We start from the raw sequence: 17294 nt of genomic DNA, 5'->3' as shown, positions 1-17294 counted from the left end.
TATTCCCGATTGTGACTGTTTTGCCGAGTGTGAACTCGCATTACTATAAGACGTGGTACGGTACTTATCCATCCCAAATTCATGTATTTAGTTTAAATGTTTAATGTTATATTTGTAATTCTCATCGGATTTTGTCAAATGTGTTGACGTCTTTTCTATTATATTTATGTGTTATGGTAAAGAAAATTAATCACCGCCTTCATTTATCAGATTTGATTTCGTTCAAAGTAATCAGTACGATATTTTACGTTTGAAGTTAGATTCATAACAAACCTGACATAGTTTTATAATATAGTTAATTGCTACCTCAGTTTTATATTAATAAGAATTAAAATGTGCTTTGTTATTAAATGCAATATCAGTATTTAGTTCAAATATATAATCTTAAATTAATCCTAATTCTATCTTATTAATTCTTATGTGACGTCACTTTTTCATTTTTTGATGCTCTGTTTTACTAATTCAAATGACGTCATTTTTTCGTCATTTTTCAGTTTCAAATAGGACGTCACTTGGCGTAGAGGTTTAAACGTATTCGGATGTGTCTACTTTTGTGTTTCAAATGTCTGGTTATGTAAATGTATTTCAGTTGTTTCCTGTAATTAGTTAATACTTCAGCTTTATCATGTACATCTTTTGAATATTCATTTTATTAAATTTACTGTTTGCAAAAGTATAAATTACTCTAAATTATAGGGATTTTCTGGTAACTTAACAGAAAACCCTTGCCGTTTTTGGCACAACCTTTTTGATCTTTTGGTCCTCGATGCTGTTCAACTTTGTACTCGTTTCGGCTTTCAAACTTTTGTATCTGTGCGTCACACATAGGTCTTGTGTGGACAAAATACACTTCTGGCGTATTAAAATTTTGAACTTGTTGCCTTTTGTTGGCTGTTGTTCGTGTGATTCTTTGTCAATTGTGTTCTCCAATTTATTTATATTGTAGTCCTGTGTTGTCATTTTGATGTTATATTTCACATGGCCATAAAAGTGCGAGGTTTGGCATGCCACAAAACCAGGTTCAACCCACCATTTTTTCCTTTAAAAATGCCCTGTACCAAGTCAGGAATATGGTCATTGTTATATTATAGTTCGTTTCTGTGTGTATTACATTATAACGTTGTGTCGTTTGTTTTCTCTTATTTTTGAGTGTATATTCACATTGCGATAAGACGTGTCACGGTACTTGTCTATCCCAAATTCATGTATTTGGTTTTGATGTTATATATATATGTTATATTTGTTATTCTCGTGGGATTTTGTCTATATGTGTTACATTTTAGTGTTATGTCGTTGTTCTCCTCTTATATTTAATGCGTTTCCCTCGGTTTTAGTTTGTTATCCCGATTTTGTTTTTTGTCCATGGATTTATGAGTTTTGAACAGCGGTATACTACTGTTGCCTTTATTTACAACCCTATGAAGTTACAAAAAGAAGCATTCAATATTTATAATTACATGTTTTAGCTAGGATCATAAAAACACGATTTTTATCAAGTTTTTATTAAATTCACCTTTGCACTTTATTGTGGGACCTCGTGTCATCATGAATAATGATTTTCGTTGTGTAATGTAACATGAGATGTGCAGTTAGCCAATACTGCCCGCTTTACATTTTTAATAGTCAACACTTGGAGTGTTTATAGAATCGTAAATAATTATGATTTTTTTAATGATGGCACTATTGGGTGAAATAGCTTTCCTTATCATCGGCATCCTGTCAAATAGTTCATGAAAAGTAAAAATAATTCTGCATTAAAAGAAAAGAAAGTTGCACTCGTGCTTTAACTTTTTTTTGCCACACAAAACTGTTTTTACAAAACATTCTACCTCTGAACTAGTGGATTTCGCTTAAATATGACTGGACAAAAGGTTTATTTTTTGTATTCAAAGTATGGTGGGCAAGTAAATTATTTATTAGCTTAAAAAAGATTGATCCGTGCTATAAACTAACTTGTAATTTTGATCAAGTAGGCCCTAGATCTTTAGCTTACGTTCTCACCTAGAGCAGATAAAAGTATTGCCGCAGAATTTTTGTATTAACTGTCTGGTAAGGGTTTTTGTAAGGTATACGACTTCAACTTTAGACCTACTTTAGAAAAAAACTAAGCAGAACAACACCCTGGATTTTTCTACTGTAGACCCCAGCTACCCAGCTTCCCTTTGCACCTAGTGAGGACAATTTTTATTACATTTTTGGTAAGGATGGGGTTCGGTGTTCGACCCCAACTTTGGACCTATCTTTGAAAAAAAATATAAGCTAAACAGCAACCTTGATTTTTTTCTCCAGCAGACATCAGCTACCAAGCTCCCCTTTACACATTGTTCGGACAGAAGAATTTCCGTAGACATTTGTTTATTAACTTTTATGTAATGATGGGGTAGGGTGGGTAACTGCGGTCCACTTGAAAAAAAATTACAGGGACTCCAATGTGGTGTGGTCTATGCAGAACAATTACCGGAAATCTATGGTAGTTTGCAAAATAATAGTCTTTTTTTATAATGTGATATGTAAAATGTTGGTAAATAATGAAAGCATGCTTCTGAATTAGTAGACATAGAAATAAAGAGAAACCATATGATAACCAATAGCAATCTCCCAGAGACAAACTAACGTTCATTAAGGCAACTAGTATGATGGTCTGGATTCGGGGTTCTTAATTTCTGTATTCTGTGATATTTTATGCCATATTTCTCTATTCTTTATACTTTTTGACAATTATTCTCTTATCATTACATTTTAACACCATTATTCTAGCTATTTTATTTATTTCTTGGTCCATTGTCTCTATTATTTATCTTTTTTGTCCACTATTCCCAATTTCATAATCCCCCATCAACGACCTCTAGTTAATGCCACCTTATAGTCTTCACAAATAGGCAAATTTAATACCTTATAGTCCTAATGACAAACCAATTTAATATCCCAGTTTGAATTGTGAAATTGCGTAAATTTTGAAAATTAAATCAAGCAAAATACATTATCGTCCTCGTAGTTCGTAAAACACTGGCAGATGGATCTTGGTCATCAATTCTAATAATCTTGGATCGACCTTTCTAAACTTAAAAGTAATAAAGTTCACGCATCCATATTGTTCCGATTGCTAAAGACTTTTGCATCCGTCGACATTATATTCGATTAATGTAGTATTGATCTGACAACCGCTGTGCATGTATACTTTAACGACCTTTAAATGAATGACAAATGACAACATTGTAATTTTTTGAATGACAATTAAACTGTGTTGAAAAGATAACATAAATACACTTTCGTTTTTCGTTTTTTGTTTTTGTGAAATCAAAAATGAAAAATGAAAACACTTTCATTTTTCGATTTTAGTTTTTGAGAAATCAAAATTGAAAAATGAAAATACTTTTGTTTTTCGTTTGTGAAATCAAAAACGAAAAACGAAAACACTTTTGTTTTTCATTTAAATTTTTAAGAAATCAAAAACGAAAAATGAAAACACATTCGTTTTTCGGTTTGGTTTTCTTAAGAAATAAAAAACGAAAAATAAAAACACTTTCGTTTTTCATTTTTGTTTTTATGAAATCAAAAACGAAAAATGAAAACACTTTCGTTTTTGATATTGCAAAACGAAAAACGAATGGACGCAGATATACACGGACCATTCTGCTGAACTATATTTTTTATTGAGGTCATAAGCACTAACATGTATAACATACATGTGAGATAAAATGAATTCAAATAAAAGACCATTATTGAGCGCACTTACATACCCAAGGTCCCCACATTGTCACTGGAAATTAAATAACTGTAAGAAAAAAAATGTTTAAGAAAAAACATTGAATCATAATTTCCTGTCGATATGCACATCTACATTATATGTCCTTATTATCTACAAAGTTTTATGAAATTCTGTTGTGTGGTTTCAGAGGAGTTGCGATGACAAACCGTTGCAGTAGTATAATGAAGCAAATAGGTTCAAAGGCGCATAACTCAAAGAAAAAAAAGATTCATAATTCCCTTTAAAACTTAATTAATCACAAAAAAAAGCAATTACTTATGAAATAAAAGGCTACATGTCAAATGAAAATATTTTGCTTTTTTTTTTTAGTCTAGAATTCAATAATTACCTGATTAAATGTAGGATTAAAAAAAAACTCTAATGCATGTGCAAGTTTATCTTGGTCAAGTCTCTGTTTGAAAAACTCGCCTTTTTTTGGAACAGGTACACCTGCAATTATAATAATACTTGAAAATAAATTGATAAGTCATTATAAGCTACACAATAATTTTGTAGGTGCCTGTTCCCAACCATGGGCCTGCTGTTTGATGATTGCTATAACAGTAGTGAATGTATTGTGTTAACCAAAGATTTATTTTTAAATTTTCTTAGATTTTTCAAATTTTGTACCTATACACGTATCTCTCTTTTGTTTTTGTGTATCATATTTATTTTTTGTTTATTATCTTGTACATAAATTAGGCAGTTAGTTTTCTTGTTTGAATTGTTTAACATATATATAGCATTTTAATCCTTTTACAGTTTACTCTGCTGTATAGGATTGGTTCATTGTATAAGGCTGTACAGTGATTTACACAAAGTATAGTGGTTTATTTGTGTGTCATTGGCAATTCTACCACCTCTGATTTATATATATATATATATATATATATATATGTGTTTAAATCAACACATTGATTTACCTTTGCCATGTTCTGAGGCATGTAGTCGTGCCTGGTCTATGCAGTATGTACTTAATCCAGGAATCATGTCCTGCAGTTCTTTCTTGGTGTATTTCTGGCAAATCATTGACAGGAGTTGTCTTTTTGTGTGTCCATTTGATGATTCATGGAAAAGATGGACTTTCAACTGAACCATATCAGTACACCTGGTTTCCTGATCATCACTTTCACCTGGCTGGATTAATTTAAGCAGCTTTCTCTCTTGACCTGGAGCTATGCAGCTAAGTACAGCATGGACAGCAGTGTGTGTTTTTCGCTTCACAGCCCTCTTAGATGACTCTTTTAGTTGTTCATAATCTGTTCTTAGTTGATACTTCAATGGGGCTTATGGAACCTTTTGATAATGTCTGTATTGTGCTATTAATGTCATCTAAGGAAGTGTCCATGTCATCACTCCATGTTGATATCTGGCTTAAATTGCCACTCTGGGTAAATGCAGACAATTGCTGAAAAAAAATCAAAACTGTAAAAGGATTTTTTACTCACTTTCATAGGGTGACAGACATAACAATTCCATAAGCCTATTTAGCACTTTGTGCTGCATGTCATGAAGTTATATTCTGACAAAAGTATAAATTTATTTTGTGGGAATAAATACTGAGTATAAGTCTCATAATATTTGTTGAAAGGAAACCAAAATATCAAAATGTTTTCCATTTTTAAAGGAGCATAACTATAGAATGGTAAAATTGAAGCCCCCAAAATTGATATGTGTTTTGTTGTTATAAGCATTTGGTATATTTTCATATCATTTTGTTGAAGCAAACTAAATTAAGTCTGAGTTGCATTATTTTTTATCCTTTGTTCATTGTTGTTAACGGCTTTGTACTAGCTTTCAGTAACTGCTAGTACTCTCAGATCAATATATACTTGGTGTCTTTTTGTTGTTGGTATAATACAAGAACCTGGCCAAGTCCACTCTGTGTTTTAAAAGATGTATTTCTATTTGCATCTATCTGACGAGTTCTTATGTCATACTGTTATGCCACTGTCCCAAGTTTAGGGGGAGGGTTGTGATCCCGCTAACATGTTTAACCCTGTTCCCACCATATTCTGTATGTATGTGCCTGTCCCAAGTCATGAGCCTGTAATCCAGTATTTGTCTTTTGTTGATTTGTTACATTTATTTGTTTTTCACTCTTTTTTTGGTACATAAATAAGGCCATTAGTTTTCTTGTTTGAATTGTTTTACATTTGTCTTTTAAGGGCCTTTTGTAGCGGACTATACAGTATGGGCTATGCTCATTGTTAAAGGTCATAAGGTGACATATAGTTTATGTGTCATTTGATCTCTTGAGGAGAGTTGTCTCATTGGCAATCATACCACATCTTCTTTTCTATAAATTAAAGTAAGAGAACGAATGGAAACATGGGCTGTATTTAGTGATAATAAGTACTGTGTTTTTAAAAGTTTAAAAAAATTTGGCTGAAGCAAACTAAACCTATGAGAATTCGTTTAAAATGTGTACATGCACTACTTTTTTTCTGGACTGTCTTACATTTTTGGTTTTATACCTGATATGATGTATGTAATATGTTTACTAAATAAATCTGTACTTACTGAATCTAAATTTAATCCTGATTCAAAAATAGAACTGTTAGGTTTTCTTTCTCGAAAGCTATACACCTGATAAAATAATAATTGCAGAAGATTAAATTGCGTATTTTATCAATATTTTGGAATTAAATAAAGTTAAGGTACAAGTTTTACCAGGAGACTTTTGTTTTTATTTTATTTGTCAATTGAACTCTATATGTGTATTTTTTTTATTTATTTTTTTCCCTCGCCGCGATATAGCCTTTTTGTGCTAATGCGGCGTAAAGCAACCAACAATCAATCAATAATGTGTTTTTTTAAGGATATGACTGGGTTAAATTAGTTAGATCTTTGAATAAAACAGCTGACTGCTGTAGCTAGATGGGAATTTATTTAAAACAAAATCATATTTAGTTTGATATCAATTTACTATTAACTCTCATTGCCAAAGTTTGAAAACTGTAATAGGATAATTATAGGTGGTGCATGTTAGAGAAAAAAGTTATATTTTTCACAGGCAATTAAATAATTGTAAACATCTTGTTTTCTGTTTTAATCTATATAATAATATACCTCAAACTGTACATTCAGTGAAGCAGGTGGTTCAATATTAGAGTAACTGGTGTCTGAAAATATAAATAGCATACTTTTTTACCAAAACATCTTCCACTGAATGCTGGGTACTTCATCATGCCATTATTCACTTCTATATACTTGCTTTTAACATTTACTTTTACTGCAACTGTACTATTTCCATAGTAAAAGTATCAAGTGTATAAAATTTGATTTACAAAAAAATCTTTTTAGATTAAGAGATAACTGTATTGTATATTAACATGATTAAGCTCCGACGGCATCAATTGGGGATTTGATGGTCGCAAATTGAGTTTACTGGCGACGCGTTAGCGGAGACAGTAAACGGGTATTTGCAACCATCGAATCCCAAATTGATGCCGTCGGAGCTTAGAATACAATATTGTTATCTCCATTCTTATGAAACTGATAGAAAAATACGTTAAAACATGTATTTAAAATCTGTCATATGCCGTCTTCGCTTGCGCGTACGTCCCATAGCATCAATTGTCAATTGATGCCATGTAAGAAAATGACGTTATCCAATCAAAATGAACGTTACAAACGTTGTTGCATTAGAATTCACAATTTTTGTTCATTTATTCATGCATAAACATAACGACTAAGGAGGCAAAAATTCCATAATTTCACAGAAGATAAACATGTATACATGTAATAAACTTTGTGTAAGACACAAAAAAAATAATTAAATAGTGTATATATAATGGAAGAGCAGTACTACATATTCCAATATTACCATTGGACACTCCATGACAAGTGATCTTACTGTACATGTACATTTAATGCAAGTTTGTGGAGTCTTTATACATAAACTATGTTTTTTTTCTATTTTCCTATGCCTATTTTAAAAAATATTTATATTTACAATGTATATACTTTACCTTGTTCAGTACTTATGTTCTTGGTAATCTTTGTGTAACACTGGTAACAAACACCTTAAAAAAAGAAAAAAAATATGTAACAGTAAAGCTTGCTTGTTGGTGTGTGTCTGCTCAACATTTCATATTTGGTGATGACACATCATCCTACCCTTTAGCCCATTTCTTTAAATTTAGTGAAATTTTTTCTAGAGATGGAATTTGCCTGTACAATATAAATTTTATTATAGTGAACCCATTACTAGGCTTTCAACTTTTGTGTTTAGACCTTTAAGACATTTGCATGCTTAGTCAAAACCAAAATAATGGAAAAAGTTGTTGGATTTCAAGTTTTTTGCATTATGAATATGACATGCATACATTTTTAAGGTCTGAGATAAAGGTTAGGGATGAAATAGGGTTTGACAGTTGCATGTACATGTATATGACAATTTTGTACACCACAGTCTACAGGTACTTAGACAGACTATGCTAATGTACATGTTCAGTCTAATTACATCTTGTTGAATACATAAAACATGTACATCATGCATCTTTTATCATGTTTATTGCGTGTTTTCATAAAAATAAATATTTCTTTATCTGTTTTTAAGTTACAAAGCCTAATCATGCACATATACACATAGTATCAACTGTACTGCACTTCATTTGAAAATTGTATATATTATATATAGGAAGATGTGGTATGAGTGCCAATAAGACAACTCTCTATCCAAGTCACAATTTATAAAAGTAAATAGTCCATTTATTTTTCAAGAATAACTTTTAAAATAAGGGGTGGTAATGTAAAATTATTACACAAGTAACGCATTATTCCACTTATGTCACACCTAATTATGTAAGTGTTGTTTTTGTCTTTTGATGTTAATACAGTTTCACTTGGGATATCAATGATATAATGTACATGTATGTACTAAAAATTAAATTGGACAAGGATGTACACATGTGTGTCCTTTAACAAACATCAGAACTTTCATATGTATAAATCTTTTGAATCTATGACTAGAAAATTAATTAGTTTACAATAAATATAGTATTACCACTGCCAACAGGGAGCAACACTCCATGGTCCTCTAGGATCGTCCTACTTTGCTGGCTGTTAACTCCTCTGAATGTGCGTCCTTTCCCATTGTGATGTGATGGGTACATACTTTTGTCTGTTTGAATGCAATTCCAAGTTTGGCACGGTGAAGTGGGCACACAGACAAAGAATAATTGGTGTTGAAAAGCCCAACATGATCGACGACACAACAAGTCTGCCTCACACAAAATGTCATAATGAACTTTAAATCCTCTTTCAGTACTATCCACACTCAAATTTAATGTTCTTTAAAGGTTAAAAATGTCTCTATTGCAATCTACTAGTTTGACTGGTTGGTTTTAAAGTGGGAATCTATTATAAATTCCACATAATTCAGAGTTGTAAATAGCAAAACTACAACGAATGGACATTTCACTTCCAAAGTTGTGAAAGGACCTGCCTTTGTGTAAAACTATTTAAAATATCTTCACATTGTGTTCATTGTCTTATCAAACAGAGTAAATAACAGTTAAAATGGTATGAAACTTGTGTAAAATCCAACAAACCCAGCAGACGAGAATCTTTCAAACAGGAAGTGAGTCAATGTAAACATTACAGTTCAGGGGTGAATGTGGGAAATATAATCTTTTTTATTATTTACACATTTTCATTGAATATAAACCACTCAATATGTATATAATAAGGCAGAAAATGGTACAAAAATATGTTTATAGCCTTAAATCAATTGAATTGAATGTTTTTCTGTTACATGGCAACTGTTGGAAGTTATCTTTCTCAAAAAAAGTTATCTCCCTTAGACCATTTTAAATAAAAAAGAAATCAAATTTACGCAAAATCAGTACTAGGCTACATATTTCATGTTTTGATATGTTTTAAAGAAAATTATTTTCTTCAGTTTGCATATGACCATTTTCCTTGAGGCATCCGGTCTTGGGAGGCAATAGTGAAATTCTTACACTGGAATAAGTGGGGAAAGTTCATATTTTCCCAATATTTAATAAAGCACCAAGAAAAATATACTGTGTTTAATGGTTTAATATTTTAAATTTAGTACTAACTTCACAAGACCTATCAACACAAAAAGTCTTGTTGATTTCTGTGATACAGTGTGTATCACTATTTCATCATTTTGCATGATTCTTAGCCAGACTGCTACTTAAAAGTGGACTTTTAAATAAAAGTTTAAATAAATCCCATGAACAGAATATGCAAATAACCCTGTTAATTTCTAAAAATAACTTCAAAACATATTGACATAATTGTAAGATATTCAAGAGAATGAAAACAAAATAATTCAGCAGTAGATAATATTTCTTCGTAATATAATTTCAGAGATAAATGTTAATGCAACATGTAGTAGTACAGGACCATCAAATCAGTGTAGAGATGACATGGCAACATGTATTCAGGTTTCTGGAGGTGCCAACAAATGTACATGTAACAATGGATATTACAACAATGGGGGAACTTGTACTAACAGTATGTATCTTTATTCCTTTATGTTTTTCTCTGCTGGTCATTTTGGTGGAATATGTATGTTCTTTATTAATGTGGATACATAAACTATATCATTATTTTCTAAAGTGCCACCTAGGATGTCATTGGAGAATAATGATGCAAGTTTACATATTTACAACCCCTATCACTTGCTATAAACGTTTGGTGAATTTTATTCTATGTACAAGTATATGTAAAAATAGAAGTGAAATTTACTATGGTGCAATATAAAAGTATAGTTATAAGGAAAATAGAAGTGAAATTTACTATGGTGCAATATAAAAGTATAGTTATAAGGACCCCTTGATATTTATCTTCGGACAATAAAATCTATAGACGGATCATTAAATAAGTAGCTGAGTCTTTATTTAATAGCACATTACATACCATACATTGTACAGGGAGAATGTCATGAACGAATCTATTCCATCGAACTAGAGATAAAGGATACTACATATACAATTAATTCTGTCTCATATCTTGACTTACATCTAGAAATTGACAATGAGGGTCGGTTGAACAAAACTTTACGACAAAAGAGATGATTTCAGCTTCTCAATCGTGAACTTTCCATTTATATGTAGCAACATTTAAGCAGCGAGGAGTATATATCTCCCACAAATTGATACGATATTCCCTGGCTTGTATTTCCTTGATAGAGGATTGCTCCTCACATGGAAGCTATTAAACCAAGAGTTCCAAAGGGTGAAGTTATAGTCATCCCTTTCGTAAATTTTACGGACGCCATCCCGAGGTGGTTGACCGTTATGGAATAACCGTTTCACATATGATATCGGATATGTTCCTTATGTCATAACTACAATACTCTTTCCTTTTCACGAATGAGACCTACCGAATTAAGACTTTTTACCGAATGTGTAATAACAAAACCAACGCTACGAGTGACACATGTGGAGCAGGATCTACTTACCCTTCCGGAGCACCTGATATCACCTCCAGGTTTTGTTTGGGTTTGTGTTGCTTAGTCTTTAGTTTTGTTTCTTCTGTACTATCATTGTCTGTATGTCTCTATTTTTTCCATAGCGTTGTCAGTTTATTTTCAATCTATGAGTTTGACTTTACCTCTGGTATTTTTCGTCCCTCTTTCATGCTAATTGAAGGCAATACGTTTTACACAGTTTTTGAAATAAGTTGTCAATATAAAGTAAGGATATGTTTTGTTATGGTCAATGAGAAAACTGTCCAACAGTGTTAAATCAAAGCAAAATTAAGCAATTGTATGTCACTGTAAGTTCATTTGTGTAGCACTTACAAATTTATTAGTGCTTCGGTACTGACATGATTAAACAAACTTTACTAAAATTGTCCGTTTATAAATTTTGAAATTATTATGAAACTAAGGTTTCAACTCCCTCAGGCAAAGTTGGCTTTAGATGAATTTGGCTATTTATTTTAGGTATTTTTAACATATAACTCTTCAACGATTTTCGGTACTTATACATCTTCGGATTTCAAATGTTTGGCTTTGAGCGTTCCTGATGAAGGTAAATCCAGAAAAGCGCGTCGGACGCAATAAATTATTCAACGTGTTGTTTTATATTTTTATTGGAATATGCAGCTAAAAGATATTTGAATTGTAACTGAATAAAGTGTTGGTTAAGATTTTTAGGCTCACATTACCGTTTAAAAGCCTGAACCAATATAATAATAAATTGAACAAAGCGTATTAATTATTTCTCTTCACCTATAACAGAATTAGAGTCAGGAGTGACATGTACCAGAGTAAATGATGCAACAGAATGTGTACCTAATGCTGTTTGTAAAACTGTCGGCTCAAGTCTAATGTGTACCTGTAATACTGGTTACTATGATGATAACTTTGATGCCACTGGTGGAAAATGTAAAGCAGGTTAGTGAATATATCTTGTGAATTCTTTGTGTACACTTGCATTAGTCTATAAGTGAACAGACACCTAGAGGTAGTCATACAGCCTATAACATTACGTTTGTAATTTAGCCCATGAGATCTGATTTGTGAAAAAAATTAACAGAGACCCTGAATTACAATGAATTAATGAAGGAAAAACAATCAGGATTATATGTTACCATTCATTTAATTTAATTTATTATACTTTGTCAACTCAACCAAATGTGTTATGTTCACATCTCCTGTATGTCACATATACATTATCATGTAATCAGGTTGTTGAGTAGACAAAAACGTTTTGAATCAAATTAAATAATCCTCTGGTTTTTGATAGGGTTGGTGTTGCTCAATCTTTAGCTATCTAATAATCTATGTTATGTTTGACATTGTTTTATGTACTGGTATTTGTCTTTTTGACATTTTCTGTTTGTATGCCTTTGTGTTGTTATCTCTTTGGTATCATTCAACTCCTTTGACCACAAGGTTATATAATTATCATAGTGAAGAACAAGTGCAATTTTGCATAAAACAATACAACACTGTTTTTTTTGGAAAATGAATAGACAACGGATAGTGAAGAGAAAAAATATTAGTTCTTTCAGACTTTGAATGTCCAAAAAAACCAACATTTTTACGGAAACTGGTTTTCAAATCACCCAGTTCACTAATACAGAACTAATGATTTGTAAACACATGTTCTAACGTCTGCCAGTTTAATATCTTGTGCAGATAGGAATGAAATGCAATGACAATGAAACATGATAAATCTATTTCTGTTGTAATTAAAAAGAGGTTTGGTAAGTTAAATTGACTAGAAAATCCGGTAATACCTGAACCAAGAACTTGATTTTAAAGACTAATAACAATAATTGAATCAAATTATTTAAAAAAGACTCAGCAAATTTTTAAAACCATTCTAGCAAATTTAAAAAAAAAACATGACTTGACTGAAATTTTCAGAAATAGCACTGGGAGCCACGTGTACAGTCTCAGGATCTACAGATGAATGTGTACCTTACTCAACCTGTACGAGTGTAGGATCAGATCTCAGATGTCAATGTTCTATTGGATACTATAATAATGATGTAAACCCTTCTGTTGGAACTTGTGTACCAGGTTTGTACTTAAAGATGTAGTAACAATGTATAATAGATTATAATACTACTAAACTAAGTATTTATTACTCAAAAGTCTCACTATGAACTTGATTTTATGAATATGTCAAAGGAGTTTTCAAAATATTTTATTTATATACCAAAACTTTGCCATGCTATTAAAATTAAACATATGAGATTGCAGGTCTGTAATGAAAAAAGATTTATCCAATAGAATATGTTTCTTCCTTGGTAGCAGATTATTTTGAAAATAATATTTTCTCTTTTCCTATAACAGAACTACAGTCTGGAGTAACATGTGTCTGGGTTAATGATGCTACAGAATGTGTACCTAATGCTGAATGTAGGAGTGGAGGATCTGGACTGAAGTGTTACTGTAATACTGGTTACTATGATGACAACTTTAGTGCCACTGGTGGACAATGTGCTGCAGGTGTGTATATTTTTGTATAATTTAAAAATTTTCAAAATTTGCCCTAAAAGGTATGAAATAATTTAAACATTTGATGTACACAACTTGAAAATGATATTAAAATATGCTTTATATTTTAGAAATAGCTTTAAGTGAAAAATGTACTCAGGAAAATGACCACGCTGAGTGTATGCCTAATGCTGTATGTCAGAGCGATGGATCAGAACTAAAATGTACCTGTTTTAATGGTTTTTATGACAGTAACTTTGCTGATTCGGGTGGAACCTGTACACCAGGTATGAAGTCTTAGTTGGAATAGAAGAGATGTAAGGTATTTGTTTGTGGGTTGACGAGACTATGGTCATATCTCTACTTGTCTCAAATTTCCATTCGTGTCACTTATCTTTAACTAGTTCCAATTATCATAATTTGCACATTTATTAGTAGATTAACTGCTATATTATTTGCAAAAAACTTTTAAAAGATTATTTAATAAGAATTCACATGTCCATATATGAATTAATTTTGTACACTCTCATAATTGGTAAATGAATGTGCATGCTTTGATAATTAATGATAAAGTACTTGTTATTAGCATACCTGGTTGAAAGGCCAAATAAGCTTTTCTCATCACTTGACATCAGTGACCAGTCATCCTCTCTTGTCTGTGTCCATCTTTGTCCCTCATCATTTTTCAAAAAAATTTCTCCTTTGAGGCTACTACACCAAATGTAACATAACTTGGCCAAAATTATTATAAGGATATCCAGTTCAAAAATAACCTTGCCTTTCAACTATGATGGCTGATATGGATAAAAATAGAACATAGGGGTAAAATGCCAGTTTTGCCTATTATTTCAAAAACCATTATGAATAGAGAAAATCTGACAAGGAGTAAAAATGTTCAGCTCCGCCAATTGTTCATTTAAGTCAAAATTGTCAGATGACTTCTTAAAAGGGCATTAGTTGTCAAGATCATCTTCACCGATTGGATTCGAAGTTTTATATTTGAGTGATAACTCTTTTATGAAGATTATTACCAAAAAATGAGATGAGTATTTTGCATAACCAAGATTAATTTTTACAGACATTGCATAATTAATGGAGATCTATCATCAAAAACGAAAAAGCCCTGTTTGTTTATAGGAAGGAAGTTTATAATGATATAGAACCGGAAGTCCTCTGGAATTAGTTTTTTAAACTCTACTGTATAATACAGTTTCTCAGCTATTGATAAACGCTCTTAAAAATATTTGGTACCAAGTTTGATATTGATTAGCTAAATCCAATGCCATGCCTTCTGTTGTCTCAATCCTCTTTTGTAATTGTATTTTCTTTGAACAGAAAGCAAGAGAGAATTATAAATTAATGAGGAGTAGCTCACTGTTTGTTTTGTTTGAACTGATTGTCCATTATTGTGGAAATTAGATTCCCAGTTACTTACATTGATTTGTTCTATCGCAATGTATTTTTGCATTTTTGCAGAAAAAGAGTCAGGTGTAACATGTACCAGAGTAGATGATGCTACAGAATGTGTACCAAATGCTGTTTGTAAAACTGTCGGCTCAGGTCTAAAGTGTACCTGTAATACGGGTTACTATGATGATAATTTCGATAGCAATGGTGGACAATGTGCTGCAGGTTTGTATAATTTCAGCTCACCACCATCAGGTTAAATTCTAAAACAAAGAAATTCAACTGGAATGATCAATTTCTTAAGAAATATGGTGAAATCATTGACTTCAAGATAGATTGTATGTTATTTAAACAAAATATTAAGTATAAAATATTTCATTCACTTCTGGTACTTGTTACTCCATAGGGAACATCAAAACAATCTTATTTTTGGTGAGATCAGTTTGTTAAGTACATGTACTTCATTAGAAAGAGATAACAATGACTTTTAGTTAATGTTACATTCTAATTGTCATTTTCCTTCCCAAATAGCTTGCTAAATATTATTTTTGTAAACTTTTATTCATCTGTCATTGAAATATTTGTGCAATCGTTTATCTGAGGTGGATATGTCGGAAGTGAATCAACTTTGTACTTGTTAAGCTTTATAACTATTTTGATCTGAGCGACACTGATGAGTCTTATGTAGACAAAATGTGCGTCTGGCGTATTAAATTATAATCCTGGTACCTTTGATTACTATTATAGCTTGTTCAATGCAGAAATACAAGTTATAACATGCATGTACAAAAGTACTTGATACAAGTTATAAGATATTACTTCATTTGTGGTGACGGTTTTGGACAATGCTTCTCATGTTGACAATGTATGTCCTTTCCTGGATTTGGATACTTCAGTTCCACAAAGGCATACGCTTATTTACGTCCTTTTTTCCTATTGTTTATTTTCCATTATTCAAATGAAGATGTTTCTTAACCCCTTTTTTATCAATTTTTTGGACTTGAACTTCTTGAGAACTTAGATTTAGGAAGATGTGTCATTTTACAACTAAACTTATCTTTTAGTTATAGTGTTGTGTAATAGAATAAATGTTACGTACCTGCTAATTAAGTATTAACTTTCTTTAGGTAATTATGTCTTTTGGTCTGCATCGATAATGATAATTGATATATAACATAGGAATCAATCAACAAAAGTTCAATATCAAAAAGTCATGAGACGGGCCAACCACTTTGATTAACAGAAGTTCAGATATTTGAACATGTTGATTGTTGTTATTTTCTGTGCAATACCTGGTATCCCTTACAATATGTTTGTCATGACTTCTTGTAGTAAACAAGCTGATACATTTTACATGTACTTTAATACAGTATTTTCATGTTGTCTCCTTTATGTTTTTAGCCATGAGCATAAACAAAATTGCAATTCATTTTACTCTGGAACAAAGGACTCATAATTATTATATAACTAGAAACTTAAATGTTGTATGTCAAGGCTTGATCTTTGTCTGTAAGTCTGCATTCTATTTTGATTAACTTTGTAAAAATAGAGAATGTACCAAATCCAAGAAACTAACGGCTAATATGTGCATAATGCTGTATGTCAGAATCTTGCATAAAATATAATTAAATACTGTATTTTTCTATTGGTATTCTTGAAATGATTAAAATATTTTTGTAGAGAAAGAGTCAGGAGTTACATGTTCCCTACCAAACCAACCAACAGAATGTGTACCTAATGCTGTGTGTCAAGGTGGAGTTTGTACCTGTAATACTGGTTTTTATGATGACAATTTTGATACAGGTGGTGGACAGTGTATTCCAGGTTTGTTATTAAGTGTATTTAAATGATGATATATGTCCACAAACAATACAGATGTATAAATACTGTGAACAGAAAGACATCTATGCATAAGGGCTTTTTAGTTTTGCATTCAAAAAAGTGATAAAAATTTGATTATGTTGTTTGTAGTAATTTCTTAAATTGATCACATGAAGCATTCCATTTGAAATTTTATCATTTTGCTGAAATATTTTATTATTATGAATAGAAGTTTTCACATGTAAATTTACACTTGTCTTCCCTCCTAAGCTTATATCCTTTTTTGTAGTCCATTGTTTAGCTTCAAGAAAACAAATCCTGTGTTTTAAATTTAATTTTGTACAAAATTTATGATCAAAAGGGTATTTGTATTTTTAACACCTT

The 17294-nt window shown here is 31.4% G+C and overlaps 1 protein-coding gene across 1 annotated transcript in view; it reads left to right on the top strand.

The window, feature by feature from the left end:
- The window catches only part of LOC139491937 (uncharacterized), a 219071-nt gene that overhangs the window by 148102 nt on the left and 53675 nt on the right, over positions 1–17294 (top strand). The window contains exons 11-14 of the mRNA XM_071279883.1: positions 13107–13262; positions 13539–13694; positions 13814–13969; positions 15159–15314. Of these exons, the coding sequence (XP_071135984.1) occupies positions 13107–13262; positions 13539–13694; positions 13814–13969; positions 15159–15314 (624 nt within the window). The remainder of the gene's footprint in view (positions 1–13106; positions 13263–13538; positions 13695–13813; positions 13970–15158; positions 15315–17294) is intronic.

This window comes from Mytilus edulis, chromosome 10, assembly GCF_963676685.1.
Source record: "Mytilus edulis chromosome 10, xbMytEdul2.2, whole genome shotgun sequence".
Classification (NCBI taxonomy): Eukaryota; Metazoa; Mollusca; class Bivalvia; order Mytilida; family Mytilidae; genus Mytilus; species Mytilus edulis.
Note: the sequence above shows the minus strand (reverse complement) of the source record. Positions and strands in the feature narration are given on the sequence as shown.